The sequence below is a fragment of the Oreochromis niloticus genome, linkage group LG13 (genome assembly GCF_001858045.2).
Source record: "Oreochromis niloticus isolate F11D_XX linkage group LG13, O_niloticus_UMD_NMBU, whole genome shotgun sequence".
In the NCBI taxonomy this organism is placed as follows: Eukaryota; Metazoa; Chordata; class Actinopteri; order Cichliformes; family Cichlidae; genus Oreochromis; species Oreochromis niloticus.
The window spans coordinates 20,502,617-20,527,809 of record NC_031978.2 but is presented as its reverse complement, the minus strand read 5'-3'; the positions used below and the strand labels follow the sequence as shown (position 1 = coordinate 20,527,809).

General features: G+C 37.2%; 2 protein-coding genes across 2 annotated transcripts in view; one reads left to right on the top strand and one right to left on the bottom strand.

The window, feature by feature from the left end:
• Positions 1-25,193, top strand: part of lmbrd1 (LMBR1 domain containing 1) — a 50,654-nt gene that overhangs the window by 6,706 nt on the left and 18,755 nt on the right. The window contains exons 4-9 of the mRNA XM_003441000.5: positions 5,638-5,735; positions 7,455-7,522; positions 10,173-10,261; positions 16,938-17,011; positions 22,194-22,319; positions 23,010-23,162. Coding sequence (XP_003441048.1) covers positions 5,638-5,735; positions 7,455-7,522; positions 10,173-10,261; positions 16,938-17,011; positions 22,194-22,319; positions 23,010-23,162 — 608 coding nt within the window. The remainder of the gene's footprint in view (positions 1-5,637; positions 5,736-7,454; positions 7,523-10,172; positions 10,262-16,937; positions 17,012-22,193; positions 22,320-23,009; positions 23,163-25,193) is intronic.
• The window catches only part of LOC100699545 (collagen alpha-1(XIX) chain), a 159,684-nt gene that overhangs the window by 117,427 nt on the left and 17,064 nt on the right, over positions 1-25,193 (bottom strand). The window lies entirely within an intron of this gene.

Below are 25,193 nucleotides of genomic sequence, written 5' to 3'. Positions count from 1 at the left end.
TTTAAAGATGAGTTTTCCTTAAGGCAACATTTGATAGCACTGTCCATTTGTCTCTTCACAAATAGTATAATTACAGGGTTGACAGAGATTTCTATTTGTATTGGTGAGGCATGTTTTTCTCTGAGGTAGACTGTTTTATATTCATTGGTGGTCACAGTTAATAAGTATGTGCATGTCCAGCGATTTGAAGAACTCCCCGCGTTATTTATTTGATCTTTAAAATAATTTGATGGCTTTACATAGCTGTCATTTGGTTCATTTCTGCTGTTTTATTATTATTATTTTTAAAGTGCATTTTCTATGGACATGCTTCTCTGCAGCCACATTTTACTTTATAATCAGCCTTAAGAGTTTTACAAACATAGGGTAGTCATAGAATTGCAATTATAGGGTTGGAAAATTCTGTTGTAGCCTTGTATTTATTTATTTTTGATGAACCTTTTCACATGAATGTTTTCTCTTTTTTTGTTTTTTTAGGAATCAACATAATTGTACAGAATCAGTGGGAGCGTTTGCCGTTGTGGCATTTAGAGGCTACTTCAAACCATTTTTAAAATGTATCTGTGTGTTCATGTTAAGCTTTTGCTCAAGCAGATGTTTCATTTTATATTAGATCTCAGAGTAAATGCGTGAGTATAGAGTATTGCACAGGGGGCACTCTGAGCAAAAACCTGAACAGCAGTGATGAAAAGGTAACAGTTATATCAGAATACGTCTGTAATGCCAGAATCAAGATTGAACCATTACTTATTAAACTCTGCAGTTGCTCACAAAGTCTACACGGTGTACTATTAGATTCAGTGTACCTTTTAAGTCGACAAAGGGGAAGAACGTCTGCAACAGAAACAACCACTTCCTTTTAGAGCCCAAATACCTTTTTGTGATCTTTGATGAACCCTAAGTTTGAAAGCTTAGCCTTTCAATCTCCTTCCTCTGTCCATTTATACATTTCCTTGGACTGCTCAGTACTTCAAAGCAGACCCTTAAGCAACAGGGCAAAATACCCCTGGGCCCTTTAAATAAATCATTGGCTTTCTCCCTGCCTTTTTTTTAATGCCATTTGTGGAAGAGAAGCTAGCGAGGAAAGAGTCCTCTTTCAAATACACTAACAATAAGTTTTTTTTTTCTGTGATTTTTTTTTTCTTTTTTTTGATCCACCCACATGTGCAGAGTGAGTTTTATTGTAAAGTGGTCGCCTAATGCTTCTTTTAAGAGCATTTCTGAAAACACTGACAAATTGTAGTTTTATTTTGGAGGGCAGTTTTATGTGATACGGAGGGGCCTTTGACAATTGGAACACAGTCACACAAGGACAAGAAACAACCCATGCAGCAGCTTTTCTGCTCTTTTTTTTTTCCCAGCTCAAAATACTGACACAGATTTTAAGTGAACACTTAGCCTCACCTTGTATCATATACAATAGAAGAGGTAAAACGGGTCATTAGCTAATTAGAGCGCTAGTGGTATGAACCCCTGGCTTCTTCAATCCACATGCCAAAGTGTCCTTACGCAAGGTACTGAAGATGCTGATCTGAAGTACCTTGAGGACAGAGCTGATGAAAATTTAGTGTGAATGCAGCCAGTCCCTTTTTTCGTATGCATTCAGTTTCACATTACCCTCTTTCCTCAAAGTGTGTGTGTGTAATAAGGTCTGCTGCCAGCTGGAAAAAGCTGGAGTTTCTGTGAAAATATGAGAGGCCTATGCAAATCCTACATATTCAACATAAAGAACTGAAACCTGTAGCATAACTTGGAGGTTTCCGGAGTGTCTGTCTTAAGTTGCTGCTTGTTGCTTTAGTGGACTTTAAATATTGGTAAATGGTACTTATATAGCACTTGAAGTGATCAGTTATTAAACTTTAGGGTTCAGTATCTTGCTCAAGGACACTTTGACAGGCAGACTAGAGGAGCCATGTGTGGTACCTGTGACTCTCCAACAACCGTCTGTATCTCTTGAGCCAGTCACCAGATATTGAAATGTGCCAGTGTGATATATCAGGCTAAGTCCGCATGTACAACAGCAGTAGACTGCTGCGTGTGAAAGTCCCAGACACATGCCAGTCACAGCAAACGTGTTACTGATATAGCTTTAAGAAATATGAGTCAGCGCAATTCTCCTGATATTCATGTAGCTCATGTGCAAATTCTGTTTTGTTTTTTTTTAAATAAATATCTGAAATCCTGTGTGTCTTCAGTGTTTATAGTTTCAGTGTTGACATGCAAGTAAGGAAGGTTTTCTATGAGATATCATGCATGGTATTTAATTTTCACATGATCAGTAATACATGTTGTATTTTTACAACAGGTATTACATCAAGGAACAAGAGGTGCTAATGCTCAGTGGATAGCCACTGTCATGTGAGGACATGGTTGTCATTAAGCTTCACATAGCACATTTATAAATACTGTTGTTTTTGATCACTGAGTAAACGGGAGTGTATCCTGAAACCACTGACTGGTGAAGCGAATAACGATAATCATCTTGCTACACTGAAATGCTCTGCCTCAAAAGCTTGCGTGTTGGCACTCGTGTAGCTCTTACTTTGACATGTACCACCCACCAAAACATTGTTTTGGGCCAAACCCGTACCCATACCTGATGATAGTCATCTCTCTTAGCAAGGCAGTGAACTCCACTGCTCCTCAAAAACAACTCAAGGAATGTGACAAAGGTCTCTTGGTGCTGATTCCCCATACCTCATTCTGGTGGATATCTGTGGGATGCCTCAGAAAAGCTGATCCAGGGAAAGCGCAACCCTGTGACCCACAGAACATGACAGATCCACTGCCAACACAAGAATTGTGTAAAGGTTTAAGGACATTTATACATGCTCCCTCTCACAGGGATAAATATGCAAAACTTTCCCTGGTCAGGTCTTCTTCCCAAGATCTGCATGGAGAGTAATGGATGATTCATTGCAATGCAGTATGACCTATTCTTTCATTGTGTTAATATTCATGGTGTTATGATTAATTTTGCTCACTGCTTTAACCTGCAAGCATATGCCAGTGGCTGCATACTGTGCATGGCTTGCATTTATTGGCTCCTGGCATCATTCTAAACTCCGTTTGTCTAGCTGTAAATGAGTGTAAATGGATACCTTAGTGGAGCAATGAGCATGTGTTTATTGAAAGTAATGCCCTGTCAGAATCACAGCTGGGAAAAACCAAACCTCTGTAACAATGGCATTCATTTGTCTGCAGCACAGAGAGCCTTTTGTGGAATATTGTTCATTTCACAAAGGGGCATGTTTGCACTCGCTTAGGGTCATACCTTCTTGACTGATATGGAACAGTAGTTTTCCACATGCCCATTGGAGCTGAAGTGTACTGCTGATTTTATGGATTAAGTGCTTGTTAGGAGCAAGTTTTCAATTTTAGTTTTGCTCAGATTCTATTAGTTTACATCCAACAGTCACATTTACAGTTGTGTAGTTTCTCATTCTGAGGTCCGGGGTATTGCTTAGGGCATTTATTTAGTTGTCTTTCATATACCTGAACCTGAAATCCATTAAAGGTTTCAAATGTTGCCTTTTTTATTATTTTGTTTTATTTTGAGGACTTGTTTTCATGGGAAAGTACAGTGGATACGGTCTCGGTAAGCTGTTTATTCTAGCACATTTCTTTTTTGTTGCAGCTTGTGCTAATGATTCACATTATCACCTCAAGGTGGTACTGGGAAATGGTAACCATGCTGCTGAGCACACTGTTGCGACATGCTTTTCTATGAGTTATTTTGGGGTTATCTGGTCTGTCTGCATCGACATCCATTTGCTGCAGAAAAAAAAAAGCCGCCAGCTTAGAATAGCATCTCTCTGTTTAAGTGTTTTTTGCCTCACCCTCCCCTTTATGAATTCCTAATGCATTTGAGTGTTGGTCTTTTCTCTCAGAAAAGGTATATAGGAAGAAACAAACAAAAAGGCTTGGATCAGAGAATATCAAGGCCCTTTCTCTAAGGACAGGGCACCTCATGTAGAAGGTCACGAGCTCTAGTGAATAAAGCATTTTTTCTCAAGCTGATAGCTTTTTCTTATATTAGTCTGGTCAACATTCAAGCGGAAATTGTTATTATCTGCTTTGTAAAAGGTACTCAGTCTAATAATCACAGCAACAACCAAGGGAGAACATGTTCCTCCTCTAATTGAATCAATTGTTTAGTGTTCTGGATCATATTCTGAGCAGAAAGAGCACCGTTCATAGATTACTGAGTTTAACACGCTCAAAGTGTGTAAACAACAGTTCCTTACATGTTCAGGCTGTTTAAAGGATACTAATGATACAGGTTTACTAGCTGACAGTTGTTAATGACCCCATTTACACATAGACATATGATTTGTATGAGAAAACATTTTTTGGATACTGATTACTGATATCTGTTCTATACATTTTTTTCCATTTACATCTTGTATTAAAATCAGTTCTCATTATCTTGATTGTGCTTGCAGTGAATCCAGTCTCCATATGCAAATCAATAAAAAGTGGATGACTGACTTGTCAACAAACATGGTGCACACTAGCAAATTTTTCTTCCATTGCAGATGAGATGCTAAGATCTGATGTTTTTCCGCTCACATTATGATCTGCTTTTATCTTGCATAACCGTTTGTTTTTCCTGCAGATGAAGTGTCTGCATACAGATCGCACATGCGTGCAGTAGTTTGGTTTTAACAACCATAGTTAAGACAGTGTTTAAATATTGCTCGCTGGTTAACACAGCTTAAGAAGTGTAAGCCTGTCCCACACTACAAGTTACTGGAAAGAAAAGGAAAAAAGAAACTAGAAACATTGTTCCTTAAATTTTGACCCTGTGGCCAAATATGTTATAAAGATAAGCAGTTAAAAATACCTAAGCATTAAAAGCACTACCTGAAAAGGTGAAAGCCACATTTTTTTTCCAGTATGCTAATTCAGATTTTCATTGTGATATGGTCTCATTATTTTTATATGAAATATTGTTGTTATTATTTATGCATTTATTTTGCTTGACCTAGTCTTTATATAACTGGACATAAAGTTCATTTCTTTTTAAGCCAGTTTGAACATCAAATGTTAGTTCTGGAGTTTGTCCATCACCACATTTGCTTATGTGATCTCTTTCACTCCCTCTTTCTGTCTTTTCACCTTTCTGAATAAGGCTTATTTATTTATTTATTTATTTATTTGTTTTGGTTATTTCTTCATAGCATTTGTGATATACATGTTTATTTTTCAGTTGCAGGTTACACCTTTCTCAGCCACCTGTTGCAGCAGTAGAAACTTAACTGCTGGTGGCACCAGATTACAATGCGCACCTAGTACATTATGTCCATACCAGTTTAATAGAAAGAAAAGTTGCTGTATTTTTGGGAGTATTAGAAATAAAACTTTGGGGGTTTCTATATAATTTGTTATACTGTGGTACCTTAATATCCTGAATAGGGTTAAAAAAAATAATGCACATGTCCTTAGGGTCAACATATATTTTCATATGTGTACTTCACATGACCTTTAGTCAGCACAATACCTTTTTTTTAATGCACTGTGCTGCTGTGTCATGATAGAGCAGGTTTGACAGTCTGTGATGTTCACTTTGGGCAGTGTAAATCTCAAAATTTGTGATTTTTAATTCTTGAATTCATTTCTCCTTTTTCCAAACAGCTCTTTACTCCATCATACTAATCTGTGTCTTCCTGTGGATCCCCTTTGTTTACTTCTACTATGAAGAAAGGGATGACAACAATGTGAACAAATGCTCAGTAAGTGTGCACCTTTCTTTTGCTACACACAGCTCTGTAAACTGCTGAGATGTGGTGCATGTCCTAAAATAATTTCATTTGAATATTGTAGCCAGTTCAAGGCAACTTGCACCACTTCTTTTATTTTTATTTCTTTGAAAATCACACAAACCTTCCCAAAGCACCCATGTTAAAGTGGATTTTATCAGCAAAATAGGTTGTTTCTTAAGTAGTTTTTCCTTTAATATTATTTCATGTAGAATTTAAAAAAATAATTGGATCATTTATAATTCTCTCCTAATAACTTACTTTTATATTGCTATGCTGCTTGTGACCAAAATTTACAAGCTTGAAAATCATTTGCAAGTAATTGCAGATACAGTGTTGATTGTTTGACTACTTGTGGTGCTGTAGAGCAGTGTTTTCTAATCTGTCACAAGGCGCACACACACAGCATGATCACAGAAGGAACAAGGTGCACATATTTGCTGAATGTAAAAGGTTGTAATGGTTGTTGACAGTTAGACTATGTACTCTGTACATTAAAAAGACTTAAAAAATAAAGACATCAAATGTTCTGTTAGGTAGCAAATACAATCAACATGCTTTTAAGGCACTGGCAATGCAGGCACAAACTTAAGTGAGCTCTCTGTAACCTGGTTTTAAACCAATAAAGCACCATCGCTTGGTTTTTTATTGAACTCAAGTTTATATGCAACTTAAGCTAACACACTGTGTGCAAACTTGCATAGACTACAACAGTAAGACATTGTACTACTTTATGTACTGTATGCCACAGAAAACAAGTGTTATTTATGCAGTTTTGTTTTGTGACATGTATGTAATTTACTGATGGCTAAAATCAACATTGGCTGGTAAAGTAATTCAGGAGGCTAGCCAACTCGCATTTCCAAATGTATCCATAAGTTAAAGACACTAGTTAGTTGGTAACTCAAATTAGCTACAATTACCAACTTCAAACTAGGAGTTTTTGAGTTCATTTTTGTTAACAGGTAATAACTAACACTAGCCAGAAAAAAGACAGGTTAGATTTGATTAAAAAAAATCAATTACTCCATGATATTTACTCCAAATATCTGACTGATGTTAAATGTAGTTTTCCTCTGAAAGGAAAGACCAGTCAGGATTTTTTTTTTTTTTTGATAAAACAGGCTTTCTTGTGCTTAATGTTTGCTACCATTAGCTCACCTGCTCTCAGTTTTTAGGTAACATTTCAGTCTGCAAGGCATTGCCACTTAAAAAGTCATAACACATGAAGAAAAGTTACCCAACAGATGTTTCACTAATTTTATCCAACACGTGTTTCATTGTGGTAATGAAAATAGTCACCCCAATTTACTGAACCACTGCATTAATTCAGTGAGACTTTAGGAGATGCTTGAGCGAGGGATTTTACCATTTAGTAATTTCACGAGCACCAAACAGCAGCTATCTCATAGTGCTGTTTCTCCCATGCATGTGTCAATTTTGAGCTGACAGAGGCACTTTCTCTCACAGATTGGATGGTCCTTTGTATTGTTACTTTAAAAGCCTTGAAAAGCACCAGGAGTGACAGTTTATCTCTGCCAGGTCAAACAGGATCTACACTGGCTCTGTATAGTCCTCACTCTCTATAGTCCTTAACTGAATGGAATATGACCCCTTCCCTCACTCACAATGAATAATAATAGTTCACTTCATGGCTATGATTGACCAGTTTAATTTTTTTTTTCATTACAGCAAGTGAAAAATGCTCTGAAGTACACAATTGGATTCGTCATTGTCTGCGTGGCGCTTCTTTTAATTGGGTGAGTTGGAGACATGGTTGGCTTCTTCTGCTTTGGTACACGGCAGGTACTCGGTGTGGATACATCATTGTGTTGAGTTAATGAGAAGACGATCCCTTCAAACAGCTACAGGGCCATTTGTCTGGCCATGATAAGCCATTCAGGAGACAAAGCTATATACCTTTCTCTAAATAAGTGTTTTGTTTTTGTGTATGAGTGCTAACTAGATTCTTTGAATGTTCTGAGTATGCAGAGTACATTTAAATAGAATATGTGATCTTTCTTAGAAATTCAGAATTTACACATTTTCAGCCATGCTCTGTTTATGTGCAGATTTAAAACCGGTTGTGTTTAGCAACACCAACACAACATAATAGATTTCCTTTGCAACCGTGACAGCAACACACCTGAAGTTCAACCTACACAATTAAATGCGCTCTCTCAACCATTAAATGGTGCACTGAGAGAAGGCTTACCTGGCTGGGAGAGAAAAAAGGACACATGACTATACTTTGTTACAGCTGAAAGTTTGGATGTCAGGATGTTTTTATAGAGAGAAGCAATTTCCCCCTCCTTTGCCCAATAAACTGGAACTATTGCTGCTTTGTTCTGGCAATTGTTGCTTAGGTGCTTTGATTTTCAGCAACATGATAGCTTTAATCTCAGACTGCTTTTCTGATACCAACAGACATAATAGCCCTGTTTGGGCAGTGTTCACTCAGTAGGTCTTTGCTTGATGTTACAAGGCTTTTGTTGTCTTTAAACCTGGCAAGGTGACTGACTCCTTAAATGGCTCCTGATTGTTCGCTGCAGGATTTCTACTTATTTATCTATGCTTCTTAAAATCTGACTGCCAATTATGTAATGCTTTCAGTTTTTCTAAACTTATTTTTTGTAGTAATGTAAATAATATTAACAGTTTTTCTTTCTTTTTTTTCGCAAAGACTGGCTGTCAGCTTCATGGTTAAGGTGCCTTCAAAGAAAAAGGCCCATTTTTTCTTTATTTGAAATCGGAGGAACTGAAGTCAAGCTTTGTCAGAGTTATAGAGAAGCTAGGTTTTTCTAAGTAAGACACTATGTCAAACTTATTTTTTGGAACTACATAGAAGATGTGCACTAAAAATTTCAAAATACATTTTAAGTGGCAAAGAGAGACTGTTACATTGGTGATCAAAGATGATGGCTTCTGAATTCTGCAACAAGTAAAGCAAGGTTACTTCTCCAGAAAGAGTGAACCACAACACACAGAAGTTTGGAAATTAATGTCAATAAATAGACCAAAGCATGACCAACTCTACCAAACATTTCTCATCTGATGGATATAAGAATGAAGTTAGAAAAACCTTTATGTAGACACAGTTATGAAGAGTTGAGTAAGCTAACGGGTGCTTTTTATTTTCTTTTTCTAAAAGCAAAAGTGAGACATATGATGACCAAAGGAATTCACATTAAAAAGATAAAGTGCACGTATGAATCCTAGAGGAAATACATATAACATCAGAAAAAATCTTTGGAAACCTTGGGTCTGGATACTTTGGACTTAGTTTGGGATTTTTTGGTTAGATTGGTCTTGAGTTTGCTAAAATAATTTTAAAGTGGAAACAATAAAATAAAATGGACACAGAACCCTCAGTCTAACTCAAGCCTAAGGTGGATGTTACTGTGGCAACAATTGGTGACATTTGCTTAAACTCTTTCTGCCTTGGTTGCCTGCTGGGGGTAACCCTTGTCTCTTTTTTTCTGAACTGAGTAGTTTCTGTCCTATTTCAGGTTTTTATTTGCAGTGTTGTATATCTCTCTAACTAAAAAAATACAAGTAATCTCTGCCAATCACCCGGTTGGGAAACGTGTTGCTGACATGTCTCTTTATTACTCAAAATGTACATTATAAAAAGACTATCAGAGAGAGGAGAGTGGCGCTTGTTAATGTCTGTGTGGCAGCTGTTTTTCTCAAAACGACAAAACTGAGGAGCTTTTTTGAAAAATTGCAAATAGCTTCATTTTGAATAATCAGGTGTTAATCATTTGAGCTATATGCTTACTGCTGACTTGTAAGAATTCTTTTGCAGTAACAGTAGTTTCAGTGATTATTATCCATTGCCATAATATATTCCTCCTCAGCTATGTTATCCAAGTCAGTTTCATAGTCACATGTGTAAACATAGGCCATAATTACTGGCTCGCACCAGTGTATGTCTGTATCTGTCTGAGTAGCTGCATGGGTCTTAATTTAAGAACACTTAGAAATTGCTGACCTGACTGAACTGGTAGCTCAGCAGTTTACTGTGAAAGTAAGGAGAATACAGTAGGTCAGTTGCATACAGTTTAACAGTTGTGGTTTATGCCGAGGTAAGCAAATAGATGTTTTTCCAGAAGCTATTAATGCGTAAGTTTAATCATTTTTACGTATTGTTTTTGTACTGTTTTTAATTAAATGCAAGGTTTACTTAATTTTTAAATGATTTGATTAATATCTCAACTTTTTGGAAACTTTATTTTTTGGAAACCTTATTATTATTCATGTACTTTCCTTCATTTAAAAGAGCAGTTTAATGTGCTGTTAATATGAATCTCTGTGAATCTCTCTCTCTGTGATGAGGACAAAGATAGCCTAGAAGAAACCACATTAATTTTATCTGTCTTACAAATTATTATTTTTTTATTCTTACAGAGCGTTTGTTCCACTCGCCGCCCCACCTGGTCAGAATTCTACTCAGTGGGAGAAAGTACAATACCTTTTTGAGGAACTTGGGAGTAGTCGTAAGTACCCATTCTTTAGAAAAACGCCTACACTTATGTCTAATTTATGTCTTGTTTTATAGCAGTTGTTCCCATGACTTATCATATTTTTTCTCTTTATCACTTGAAAGTGAAACTACTTCATTCACTCCACCTCATCCTGTAGAATTTCCTTATTTCTACTGTCATCCTATTATCAAGTTATTATAGTGTCAGTTTTATATATAAGATAAGATAAGATAACTCTTTATTGTCAGTGCAAAGTCATACATAGTACAATAGTACAATGAAATTGGAAAACTGTCCTACGTCGGCACTACATATAACACAACACGATACGACACATCACAACGCAACACAAACAAAACAACACAGTATAATAACTTAGTAATAAAAAAGAAGAATAAGTGTATTTGTATTGCACACTGTTATTATTGCACATTAATTATTATTGCACCCTGTTATAAATATAAATATTATTATTGTTACTGTTTTTACCGTTGTTACCTCCCCCCCAAAAAGTCCAGGTAGGTAGCCAGTCAGGTCAGCTATTTGCATTGATTAGGGCTATTGCCCTGTTGTAAAAGCTGTCCTTGAGTCTATTTGTTCGGGACCTCAGCAGCCTGAACCTCCTTCCAGACGGCAGCAGCTTAAACACCCGGTGTCCTGGGTGTGTGCAGTCCCGTAGGATGCTGCGTGCCCTCTTGAGACAGCGCGTGCTGTACAGGTCCTTCAGGGAGGGAAGAGGATGTCCAATGATTTTTTGGGCCATATTGATGACCCTCTGGAGTGCCTTTCTGTGTGCTGTGGTGCAGCTGGAGAACCACACGCCGATGCAATATGTCAGCACACTTTCAATGGAGCAGCAGTAGAAGACGGTCAGCAGCTCCTTCTTCAGGTCCATTTTACTGAGGATTCTCAGAAAGTAGAGACGCTGTTGGGCCTTCTTTAAAACCGTAGAGATGTTAGAGCTCCATTGGAGTCTATGTGCACACCCAGAAACTTGAAACTGGAGACCCTTTCTACACACTCCCCGTTGATGCTGACAGGCTGCAGCTCAGACTTCCTCCTTCTGAAGTCAACTACCAGTTCTTTTGTCTTGGTGGTATTGAGGTCCAGGTTGTTATCTACACACCAATCTGACAGCCTCTGAACTTCAGCTCTGTACGCCGTCTCATCTCCCCCAGAGATGAGCCCCACCACGGTGGTATCATCTGCAAACTTGATGACTGCGTTGTCTGGGTGGGTACTAACACAGTCATGTGTGTACAGAGTGTACAGTAGGGGACTCAGTACACAGTCTTGTGGAGAGCTGGTGTTAAGGCTGAGGGGTGAGGAAAGATGAGGCCCCACTCTAACTCTCTGTACACGGTCTGAGAGGAAGTCTCAGATAACTCATATAACCTGATCACTGATCACAGTACTGTCCAGTACAGCTTTTCTGTCTATGTAACACAGGGTTTTGGGCTACCATTATAACCATGACTAAACACTTTAATACAATGCATAACCCTCTCCACTTTGGAGAGGGAGGATATGAGCAGGTAGTCATGTCTTGGATGGCTAGAAAATTATATGGAAGGTTTGAAAGTCTCAAATTAGTTTTTAAATTAATAGACTAGAAATGTGGTTAATTTAAAGTGCACCATTGAAAGTTAAGTGGAACTAGAACATGTCAAAGACGAGATGTCAAAAACGGACTGAAATTGTTAATATACCCTCTCCACATTTGCCTCACTGGAACCTTCAGAAACTTAGGAAAAAACCCTCACCCATGTAAAGTAATGTAAAATTGTAACAACTTGTACCACAAACCCTCTAGAACTGCCAGGCTCTGTCAAGCAACAACAGCAATAGTGGTACAGAATCCACTAATGAACAAGAACAAACACCACAATATCTGTCACATCTAAATACTTTATTTATTGTAGGAGAACAAAATTGTGGAAAAGTTGTGGAGCCGATTGAGCCGACCATTGCCTACATTTAAAAAGTTAATTCACAGTTGCCCACAAAAGATAAGAAGCACATTTTAATAAATGAATTGTTGTAAAAGTAGAACAGTGACTGTTTATCATCTCATTAACATCACATCCCTGCTGCTCTGCACAGTCAGCAAACCGTCCGGGACTCTGCTCTGCTCCACCCTGGCTCAATATCCCATCTGCAACTTATTTAGCACTACAATGATTATTCCTCTTTTATCTAACTATAGTGACCTATATAGTTATTGGTTAATAGCAAATGTGTTGCTTGGCAGCCAGACTGGTTGAGTGTACAGCATTTACATTAATTCCTTTTAGGTAAAAATGATGTCCTGAGTGGCTATAGGTATAAATGGTTGTGATTTTTCTTTTTATTCCACACAACTGAAAATTCACCATAAGATGAATAAACCCATTTTAGGAAAAAGTCAAGAAATATGAGTTAAGTTACAAAACGACCCCCTTAGCTCTCCTAGTGTTAATATATATTTCAGCTTTCATTTGTGATTTACAGACAGGCTGTCTAGTAATCACTCTTAAATCAGTCTTTGTATTTGTCATAGAAAGTGCCAAGATCGACAGCAGAAGTCAAGCTTTGAAAACAGATTGCAATACTGCCCTAAATACTCAATAATGTTATGTAGCAAGCTTTTCCAGTCACTTTCTACCTGAAGAGTCATGTAAAATGTGATAAGAAATTACTTTATAAAGAAAATATCTTGTGTTGATGCCTAACAACACTGTAAAAACTCCCTATTTGGGCATTTTCACTTGTTGAATGGAACAAAGGCTGAGAATATGCTCATGCTAAACACTGGCAAATGTGGACTCCTAATAGTTCTTTTGGCCTCTTGCCATCTGGGGATCAAGGAGGAAGTTGAACCATCTGCCTCTCTGCATAATAGTGGACCCCTACATGCTCTCTATAACCTTCCTCCTTTGGCACAGGGGGAAATTGCTCTGCTGCTGAGGAAATGTGAGGATGATCCCTTTTGTAATTCCCCATCTCTTCTCTTTCCAGATGGGAGGTTAATTGTGTAAAGAAAAGGCACTTTTACCACATAACCCTCCTGACTGCTTTGCAACAACTGTGCATTAAAGTCACTACCTCTTCAATAGTTCCAGCATTACATTTGTTACAGTGCTCAAGTGATGCCTTAATGTTCTCCAGATCACTAGCTCTCGTGTTGGTATTCAAGACCATACAGTACCGTCGTGTATTTTTGGCCATGTCTCAAGGGGGAGAGTGCAGTGGGCAGTAGTCCAGTTTTAACTACTATGAGTACTTGAACAATATTCCTAACACTTAACTTATCTTGACTTTTTCCTTTCTTCAGCATTAAGAAAAGAAATTATAAACTTAAGTGCTGCCCCTGGAAGTAGATGCTGTAAAGCATCACTTGAAGATCCTTAATTTCACTCAAATCCTTTGGGTTAAGCATTTGTTTATCCATGACAAAAATGTGATGCACATGTGGTTAACTCTCTAAAAAACTCTTTAAAGGTGTACTGATGCTGATTTTTTTGTTATTTTTTTCCCTCTATTAGCAGAAAACATCTGTTGTCTCGCAGTATGTGGTTATTAAAAAGTCCCTTCCTTTGAATAGATGACTAGTTGCTAGTTGCTTTTAATTACTCAGTCACTCGACAGAAGTAGGGTGCTAGGGCTAAAGGAGTTCCTTAATAAACACCTTTCTTTATAAGTCTCATGCATGAACACAGGCCTGTAGGGCTATATATATATGGGGTTGAGATAAGAGCTGCCGCATTCTGTTTCTCTTGGAATCGAAGCTGTCCAGATGTGGAAGCACCAATGATAAAAGACAATATTCCCTATGTTTAAGCCCCGGAAAATCTGCTCAAGAAACCAAGAAGACTGGCAGCAAACATGTATCCTTTGCTTTGTGTGGAGTTCATGAACAGAATGTTCTCTATGCAGAACATGATGCTATTGTCTATTTTACCAAGCTCACCACTAAACAAAGGCAGCAAATTCGCGATGAAACACTCGGGAGTCGAAAACGCGTATTCACATGTTAATGTTAAGCCCAGCTGTCAGACTTCAAAGTTTTCCTTTTACATACAATACAATAGGGAGCAGGTATATAATTTATCTCTATTTTCCACTTCTTTGTCCTGCTGCTTGTGAGATGCCTATAAAGGAAAGTGATAAATGATATAAACAGCACAAATTATACATGCCCTGAATACTGACTTAAAATTCCCATTCAAATTCCACTGTCAAGGAGAAAGGCAAGCAGAGCCACCTATGCCCGTGTTGACAGGTGGGCTGGGCATTATGAGGCTGCTGCTGAGAAAATGCGGGATATCTACAGAGGGACAAATGTGTAGCTTTTTACTTGGAGCACTATGACAGGTGGGATCCTGACAGGGGAGTGTGGCAATCAGTCTCTTCATCAATCCCTGTCTTCTAACTCTAACTCTGACAGCTGGTGTGACACCTACTGTTGCCCTTGCCTTATGGGTGGTCCCCTTTCTGGCTCAATCAAAGGTGACACACATCAGCTCAACCACACATCAGAATTGAGAGACCCAGCTGTTAAAACATTGGCTATGATCAATGTATTAAATGGCAGTGATGACAAAAATGTTGAATAGGTGTATCTCTGGAAAAAGAAATTCTGTTCATTAAAATAACATACTAAATCCCAAGATTACCTGAATACCAACACGCATTATCCCCATTCAGTGATATAACCTTTATTGTTGATCTGTGGGTATGGGGTGCTTACAAAAAAAGTAATGAGTAGTACAAGCAGCAGATACTAATATATCCTGATTTTTAAGCTGTAGCCCTTCAGGCTCGCACCAAAACCACCAAATCTTGCAGTTCTGTGAAAAGGTATTTTCCTTTTTTTTTCTTTTTTGTTTTTTTTGCATATTTGTCCCACTTGTATTTTTTTTTAATTATCAAACAGAATTTAATGTTGGACTAAGATAACTAAAATAAATGTAAAAAAATAAATTATGATTTTATTTTTTAAGGGGGAAAAAAGCTATCCAAACCTACCTCCCCCAACAAATATTTTCTTTTCATAAACTAGAAACTGGTTTTGCCACCCAGCAATAACTGCAATCAAGCATTTGCAATAAGTACCAATTAGTTTTTCACATCACTGTGGAGGAGTTTTGGCCCACATTTCTTTACAGAATTATGTTAATTCGGGAGTGTTTTCAAGCATGGACGGCCTGTTTAAGGTCATGCCAGTTTGAATCAATCTGATTTCACTTCAGTCTTTGACTAGGCCACTCAAAAACCTTTTTTTTGTTGCATTCAGAGGTGGATTTGCAGGTGTGTTTTGAATCATTGTGTTGCTGCATAATCCAAGTGCTTTTGGCACAAACTGATGGCCTGACATTCTCTTTCGGGATTCTCTGGTAGAGAGCCCAATTCATGGTTCCATGAATTGCGCCAAGTCGTCCAGCTCCTGAAGCGGCTAAGCAGTCCCAGATCGCTACCACCATGTTTGACTGTTTTTATGATGTTCTTTTCAAGAAATAGCTGTTTTAGTTTATGCTCGATGTAACGGGATGCAAACCTTTCTAAAGGTTTAGCTTTCGTCTCATCAGTGCACAGAATATTCTCCCGAAAGTCTTGGGAGATATTTTTTACGTGTGAGATGACGTTTTCGCTTGGGAACTCTCCCATGGATGTCTTTTTTGTCTTAGTCTCTTTCTTATCTTTGAATCATGAACTCTGACCTTAACTGAAGTAAGTTAAACCTTTAGTTCTTAAGGTGTTGTTCTGGGTTCTTTTGTGACCTCCTGGATGAGTCATTGATGTGTTCTTGAAGTAATTTTGGTAGGCCGACCATTCCTGGGAAAATTCACCACTGAGTTTTCTCCTTTTGTGAATAATAGCTCTCTCTGTGATTCACTGGTGTCCCAAAGCCTTCAACAAGGTTTCCAGACTGCTATATATCACTGACTTTGTTTTTCATGTGTTACTGAGTTTCTTTAGATCATTGCAAGATGTGTTGCTTTTCTTTAACTTTCTTTTATCGTTCTTTTAGCCCACTTCACTTTATCAGACAGGTTCTGTTTCAGGTCTAGCAGTAAACAGTCCTGTGTGTGGCTAATGAAAGTGAGCTCAGCTTTCCACAAATTTAGTTAAAAACGGGGGCGATTACTTTGCATAGCTTTTTTCCCTTAATAAAATTGTCATTTAAACAAAAAACAAGAAATAAGTAAGGGGGAAAATACTTCTTCACAGTACTGTATTTGTTTGTCATTAATTTTCTGTACTCACCTTACTACTATCTTTCCACTGTTTGTAATATATACTTTCAAGTAAAACCATACATTACCTAGAAAAATTTATTTAGAGTTGCACTTTCTGTGAAAGGTAAATGGACTTTATTTTCAGAGTGGAGAGCCTCGAATCTAGTCCCAATATCAGTTTTCACTGTTTTACAATCACTGTGGATACTTTAAAGACCTCCCTGTAGACAACTGGAGCAAATGTTAACAGTTTGTGGTATTTAATACATTCACTGCAATAGGATTTGAACAATTTTAACATTTCAACTAATAGCAGGACTCAACGAACAGCTGCCTGAAAAACATTACTAAAAAAAATTAAAAGAGCAGAAATTGTGATCTTGAGTTTGTACATGTTAAGAGTCCATTGATGTGTCCTTCAGAGGTCAATGGCAGATCTCTAATTGCTTACCTGATTTTTCCTTCTACAGATGGTCTTCCTGCCCTGTCTTTCTCCATCAGCTCCTTGACCTTGATTGGCATGTTGGCAGTGATCATTTACACGGTGAGTAGACAAGTGGTCAGTGTTATTTCATGTGTTCATTGGAGCAACATTCAGTTCATCTGCTTGGTAATTAAGCAGTTATACAATGGGGATGACTTCCAAAACTTACCAGCTCTGCGGCTTAATAGAGTTTGTGGTTATTAAGACACAACAGACTGACTTATAAAATGATTTGACGTATGAAATGGGACTAAATTGTTATCTTTGTTTTGTCAAACATAACAAGTTTGATTTACCCAGTGATTATAATTTATTTTTAGCTTTTAAAGTCTTTCAGCTGCACTGCAGGTTTTGTGTACAAATGGTTTCTCATAGTATTGGTTGACCTGGTGATGGAGTTGCTTTTTACTATTAGTAATGTCTTGTGATCTTAAAGCTAAAGCATATAGTTGCTGAAATTGTTTATGCTGCTGTCTTTTATCTAATAACCCGAGACTTTTGATGTATGGATCCTCCTCACAGCCTTATCAGCCACCTATCTCTTCTCTCTCTCTCTCTCTCTCCCTCTCTCGCTCTCTCTCTGTGTATATTTGGTTATATATTGATTCTGTTTTTTGCTGGGTCAGAAAAAAAAGAACTTATGAAAAGTTGTCTATTTTTCATAGCTTTCCCTGTTTAACTAATCTGTGAATAATACCTGGAGGTTGTGGTTGACATGGGTTAGAGTCTGTTGGGGAAAAAATACAAAAGCGCTATTAGGATCATCCCAGGCATTCAGAATAACACTGACAACCAACTTCAACTTATCGAGTTTCTGTTGAGCTCAAAGAATCCTATCTGACAGTTGAACAACAATTGGATGTGGAACGCTTAATGAATAATACACAACCAAGTCAAATAAGTTGTCGAGGCAGTTTCCCTTTAGGACAAAAAAAATCTATCTCATCTGGGAATTTATCCACTGTTCTCTCACCTTTGTGTAACCGTTCTCCAAAGGGTGGGTAATTACCTAGTACATTTTGAGGATGGAGCTGTGCTCAGATATGTTCTGGCCCATGCTGCTATGGACCAAATGCCCTGAGGAAATCAAAACACCCAGCGAGTCTTTGTTTTTGACGTTCCTTGTTTTGATAAAGTCAATCAAAGAATTCAGGCTTTTAGGCGACAGCAACAGCAGTCCGTACCTCTTTTATTGTCACAGCCTCAAAACAGAAACTCTTTTTTTGTGTGTCTGACTTTGAATAATGTCCTTTTATCTGCTGTATCTTCTCTCTTCTCTAACTACAAGTGTGAAAACTGTTGTAGGTGGCAACCTACCGGTATTTGCAAAGAACTGTCTGATTTATCATCTTATGCTACTAAGCCCGATTAACTTAATGGAAGCCAAGTGACACATTCCATAAGCAGTGGAAATGTTGTCCATGACTCCTTTTGCTAATTTATCACTACCCTTTGTGCAGAACTTGCCATGTACTCTTAATGCACACAGCTCTGTGATGTAAACACTATACAGCTCTGCAACCTGGTGCACTTAAATTTCATTCACATTAAAGTAAGGCTGCACGGCTTTCTTTCTGTGTGCATAGTTCACTTATTAGAAGCAACTTAAACAAAAGTCAAGCAATACTATTTACCTTTCTATAGACAGAAACAGTTAATGGCTGCTAATGACTATTTTATTGTTGGGGTGTTCTGATAAAGTATGGTCCTGTCAGTACTGTAAATCAAATAGAGCTCAGCTTTAGAGAGATTATACATTGAGTTTAAATTCAGTAAATATATTTATTTTTCTAATATATTCTGCAAACATAGTTTTGCACTTGATAGCAACTTCAACTATTTTAATCTGTTTTAGAGGTTAATAAATAAGAAAATATTTAATGAAAAGAATTTAAGTACATAAAAAAGACCTTTTTCTTGTCCCTAATTACTCTGTAATCTCCCACTCTGTTTCACTCAACCCAATGATATTACAAGGGATCAGCAAAATCTCAAAGCTCATGCATCATGTGAGATCCTTTGGCATCGTTTACTTCCTTTAAAAGCTTAGCTAGCATATTGACTTATGACTGTCATGGCTCTGTCTGCTGTTGAGATGCCATTCTCTTGCTCTTAAAGTGAAAGCCATAAAAATGCTGATACTGGATTAAATTTGGTTAATGTCTGGTAGTGTAATCACAGACCCTGAAATTGACCTGGGCATAAGGTTCTCCCAGAAAATTGGAGTGATATCTGTTTTTCTAGAATTCTGTAACACCTCAAGGCTTTTTAAAATTTGAATTAAAGTTTTATATTTTGTATTTCATTTTGAAGTTCAAGGTTTGTGACATTGTGATTGGGTTTTGAATAAAACAAGACGTAACTGCAGTGTGATAAGCACTTACAAACTGAAATTCGAAACAAGGAGAAGTCCATGACATGAACAGAAGGGCAGTATGTCCTTGAATGAAATGACTATTTTATAAACTTCATGTAATAAGTATATCTATTTATCAGGATGAAATCACAGACGGTATTACCAGCAGACTGTATATAATCTACAAATGTAGTTACAGAGGTTTTGGATTCCTCAGTTTAAAACATCACTGATTGCATATTAGTGTTATTAAGCTGCAGGTCTCCATGATATGAGAAGGTCAGATGCTGAATCAGCTATCAGTACAAAATATCAGGTCTGCATAATTTCTTAAATTTTTTTTAATTATTTAACCAGTTAGTAGTGAACACTAACTCTTTTCTTCACTTTAACCACAAGTTATTCCTCATTTGTCTTGGAAGCTACCAGTGCACTGGTGTCAAAATACAGTACATTATTTTCTAATTGAAAAACTGTATAGTTTTTATATGGTACTAGTAGGCAAAAATTTTTCCATTTTAAGCTTTTTTTCACTGTCAAGTTAAAAGAATAAATACATTCTGTTTATTATTTCAGATAATGATAATGAGATAAACAGTTATCAATAAAACACTGAGTACTCCTACTTGCATTGCCCAACCCCAGATCCAGTCTGGTTAAAAATCAGTACAGAGACACAAACTCCAACGTTTCCAAATATTTAAAGGATTGTAGTTAATTATGAATTAGCTCAGTGGTTCTGCCAGGCTCTTCTTCATAATCTGAATCTGAATTTATTTATTTTTTGGCAAAAGACAGGTCAGGTTCAATATAATCTTTTTTTAAATTGTGACTTTTTTTGAACTTGCACTAAGTGCTTTTATAAAAATAAATAAATTAATAAATGCCTAAAATTTGTCCAGTAAAATTACGCAGTTGGCATGAATGGCTGCATTAACAATAATGGAGTCTAGAAAAAAAAATTAACAAATGAAATATTCACATGGGTTTTACGTGTCTGGTTTGAAAAGGCCTTAAGAGTGAGCACTTGACAACTGTAGGAAGGAAGAACTCCCTTTTAACAGGAAAAGACCTCTGGTAGAAGCAGTTTAGGGCTGAGGATGAGACAGTGTAGTGAACCACTGCCTAACATTACAATAATCATTATTTTAAAGCTAGTTGCTCTCTTCCCTCTTCACTTTAGGGTACACGTGTGTTTTTAATCCAGTATTAGCTCTCAATGCAGACAAATAGTCTACAAAGACATGGTAACCATAGTGTTCTGTGTCATGTTTGTGAAGATTATTTTGCTCTAACACCCTTTGCTAATTGAATCAAATGACAGAGAACCCTGAATATGTTAGTTGAAATGAGTGGAAATGTCTTTTCACCGACATCTATCCAGAGTAGTTTTAGTAAAGAATTTTATGCTTTGTTATTTCTTAACTGATAGCATTGAGAACTTGTGGGGGACCTCAGCTCCATCCTTCCACCAGTGGAAACACAAACAAAGAGGCTTGTGTAGGAGACCTGTGCCCAACTACTTCTCCCTCTTCCCACTCAGCAGTCATGTGACTGAATGATTTCAGCTAGTGACTTCACCCTCAGCCAACACACACTTATTGAGTTGCATACACATTCCCGCCTCCCCTGCTGAGCTATTTCTGGTTATTATTGACCACGGTGGGTTTTAAAATAACTTTAATGAGCATGCATTACGATGAGTGAGCTAAAAATGTACACTCCAGCAGAGGGAAACCTGTATTGTTTTTCTTTTTGTTTCTTTTCTATTTCTCTCATGTAGTTGCACATTTCAGGGGAGGGAAATGTTTCTCTTGGGATCTGGGACAGGTTTTCCTTTTATGAGTGTGTTTGATATTCGGGACATGCTCTGGCCTTAAGAGCTCCATGATTCATTGCAAGAGGCGACATTCGCCCGTAGCAGAGATCCTCAGCAGAGACTAATAATAGTGTAGCCTGACTTAGTATCCCATGCGGCTCTCCTAATGCTACCTAACACTCAAAAACTAGTAAAAGTTGTTTTAGAAAAATATAGACTGTGACATTTCCCCACATGAAAAATGGAAGGAGGGCAGCATCTTTTGACAGGACTTAAAGTACCTTTGCACAGAATGGCCCTTTGTTTTACTATGAACCCGTAAAATGGCACACTTCCAAGTTGATAAAAGTGAGACAGCATTGTGAAAGCATTGGCCTGTTGCTTTTACTTTTATTTGTATTGATTGGTCTGTTTCCTGGTATTAAAGATGTCCCTCGTTTTTGATTAAAGTCCAGATGTCCCTTCAGGTGATTTAAGACCCCTGAAAGATGAAAGCACCCTTTGAATTTAGCACAGATTTTCTCTTATTGTCTATCTTGGTGTGAAACTGTGCAGTGTTTATATATCGTATCTAACTTTTACAAAGAAATAGAATTAAATGACATCTGTTGATTTAAATTCAGGTGAAAATTGATTGCATCTTGATTTTCCTACCTCAGATCTACATGTGTCTATCGAAAATTATAATTAGAACAAGTTCTTCATATCCTAGAGAGAGGGTAGTGCTGTCACATGGGGGCACTGTTAAGCTGTAAATGCATCAGAGTGATATAAGGCAGTGATATCCTCACAAAATGGTTGCAGCAAATTCTCCAAAAAACCTCAGCACAATTATAGGTTCCACCATTTTAATCTTTTTTCCTGAACCAAAAATGACATAGCCTGGGAGGCCAGGAACTATATGATTTGCTCTGTGTGTTTGCTTACCCTCATTTGACTGTTGTCATGTCCCACATTGTGATGGGTTTGCCGTCAGGCAGGAGTATGTGTGGGTGGATGCACGTGCCATATGTGCTCACTCTGACAATGATGTCTGATTATAATGGTAGTTTTGCACTGTCTTCCAGGCATATGGTATGTCTGTTATGCCTTTGAATCTGATAAAAGGCACCCGGAGTGTTAAGTATGAACGCCTGGAGAACACTGAGGACATTGATGATGTTGAGCATCAGATTGAAAAGCTGAAATCCAAGGTGAGTCCCATCAGAAGACACAAAGCACATCGAAAAAGAGTTATTTAAGCTTAAAAGATTTACATTAGTAAACATATGAAATCAAATGCTGTTTTTATTTGTTTTTTCTTTAATATCATTCTGCATTTTTCTATCTCATATGTGCCTCTTTGTCTTTGCATTCTGTTATGTGTGGGTAACATTGCTTTAGTCAGCCACCTTCCCAGCTGGAGGCCACATATACTGAAAAACATAAGTGTAGACATCTATTAGTTGCTCATGGCAACATGAAGTTTAAACAATAGTCCAGATCATTCCTTATTTGTCCCTTGCATAAATGCACTTGTTGAAAACCAGGTATGGGCAGCATTAAAGGTTATTTTCACAGTAGCAAGGAGGTTAATGCAAAACACGCACAGTTTGCTTTAATATTGTGAGAGCAGTAGTTTAAATATGATACTTGTAAATGTATATCACTGTATGTATATGCTTTGAGAATGTTTAGAAAACAGCATTTATATAATACTGCCACTATTTTTTAGTCTACATACTCATTCACTTGACTGTAAATATTTATTAAATTCATATTTTTGCTGATAAAATATCTAAATTTTTCAATATTCTCATTAAAACTTCCAGCAGTGTAGTTTCAAAAGTACGCATAATATCGATCATTGATTCATTTGGGATATCTTTTGGTCATCTTGTCAGTGCCAAGATGGACGTCCTCTGTCCTCGAGGGATAGAAACAACCTGCAGGAGCTGGAGGGCAAACTACAGGTCCTCCGGCGCAGGGGGAGACACCTGGAAATTGCAGAGAGGAACTGCTGCACTAAAGTGGGCAGTGCTCTCAGACCTTTCAAGGTGAGTGTCCATTATGGAATTGGCTCTCATTCACAAAAGTAAATTATGTTCTCCAAAGTATTCTGTACAAAGGGAAATTATGCTGATGTGTGTGTATTGAATGCAAGCATACATAGATAGAGCTGTATTCATTCAGTGCTTCTTTTAATTGATATTTGAGCTTAAGGATAGGTGAAGCTGCAAAAACCTGCTCTAGCTTGTGTAATACATTTAAAAATCATCTTTGTATTTGTATTTTTATAGCCACCTTCAACTACTTCTTCCTAAACAATTTCTTTGTGCTCAATTTCCAATCTGAACTGCTCTAGATTTACTTTGAGTTCTACTTTACACAACCGCATAGTTATATGATTCCCACAGGAAATCTATTCACCTAATTTACTCTGAAGTCTCTCAGGGAGTCTCATATTTCTCAGGCAGGATCTCATGGTACCCAAGGGATAGACCAAAGCAACCAAGAAACTTGTCTTTTGATTGTTTTTCATATTTTTTTTTTCTTCTTTTTTTGGCTACCAGTGGACATATTGGTCCCAACATTACTGGCCCAGTACAAAACATCCAGACACAATGTACTGATGAGCATAATGGAGAGACTCAAAGTGCATCAAAGTTCTGATCAATTAAATACATTTCATTTGAGCAATTTTTCATGGTATTGAATAGAAGAGCTTTATAATAACTTTTTGAAGTTAAATAAAAAGCACATTCTAGCAAAGCTTTTCATGCAGTCACTTGGGGGCAAAAAAAAAAATCAGGAATTCAGCCAGAATCCCGTGTGGCTAGGTTTTCTTACCAATCCTTAAAACTATATCCTTGTTCCAAACCACTCATTTATTGTGTGTGCTTTTTTTTGTCAACAATTGGCAGAAACAGCTATTGAAAATGGCATAAATACATTTCATTGGACTTTGAGACAACGCAGTGGCTCTCACAATGAAAATGGCTTTGCATAACAGACTTATGACTGTTATTATTCTTGTTAAACATAATGGTGGAGGGTCAGAAAAAAGGTATAATATAAAGTTACAGTACTGCAAATCCTCAAGCAATCAACAGAAGTATTTACTCTTAATAGTTTTTATTGAACTGCAGCTAAAGTACAGTAAGCAGAATGTTTATAACATATATTTTTTACTGAAAAAGATCAAAAGACTGATAAGAGATTTTCAGTGTCGTATATTTCCTTCTTGATTATTCACTCGTTGTAGAAAACATTTTTTCTTCTTTTACCTGATATAAAAGACTTAGGTGGCTGGCTGCAGTGCTATTGTAATAACTCACTGAAAGAATATCCACTTACTTCTGTTCATATTTCAAACTATGTAGCCAACATCTGCACACAAATGTACTTTGTGCCTATATGAATGGCTTACATGCTTTATGTGCTCTTATTATTGGGCATTACCACATGACTTATCAGTGGTAATGCGCAGTTACAGTCCTGCAGACCCCTCACTTTTAATGCCTTTCCTATGTTTTAAGGATAAAATTAATTTTAGCATCATTCCCTTCTTTCACATTTTACTTTTCCTACTGCTGTTCATTTTTCAGTACTTAACTGCACTGCAGGCTCACACAAATATTTTAAACCAGTGTCTGTAACAGTTTGTCTTTAACCAGGGGGGTTGCTGCTAATGATAGTCCCCAGACTCAAATTTAAACAGTAATGAGTTGGGAGATTTATTTACTGTATACTGAGAGACTGGTGTAGAGTGATAAGCCAAATGATTGCGATTTCAGCCTCACTGTTCCTCAGACACATGCTGTCCTTTTAATACCAACACCGACAGTGAGCGAAAATGACTCACTAAGCATGTTAAACACTGACAGTTAAAATCAGTGCGTGAGTACGTGGAACTCACAATAGTTACTCTCTTTTGATCGTGCAACAAATGTAACAAGCAATTTTTTTTTTTTTTTGGTAAGCAACTTGCACCATAATGGGGTGAAAAATTGTGCCACCTATTTATAGAGCTTTTATTAAAAAAGTATATATATGGCAGGTGCTTTATTTATTGTTTTAATAACTTT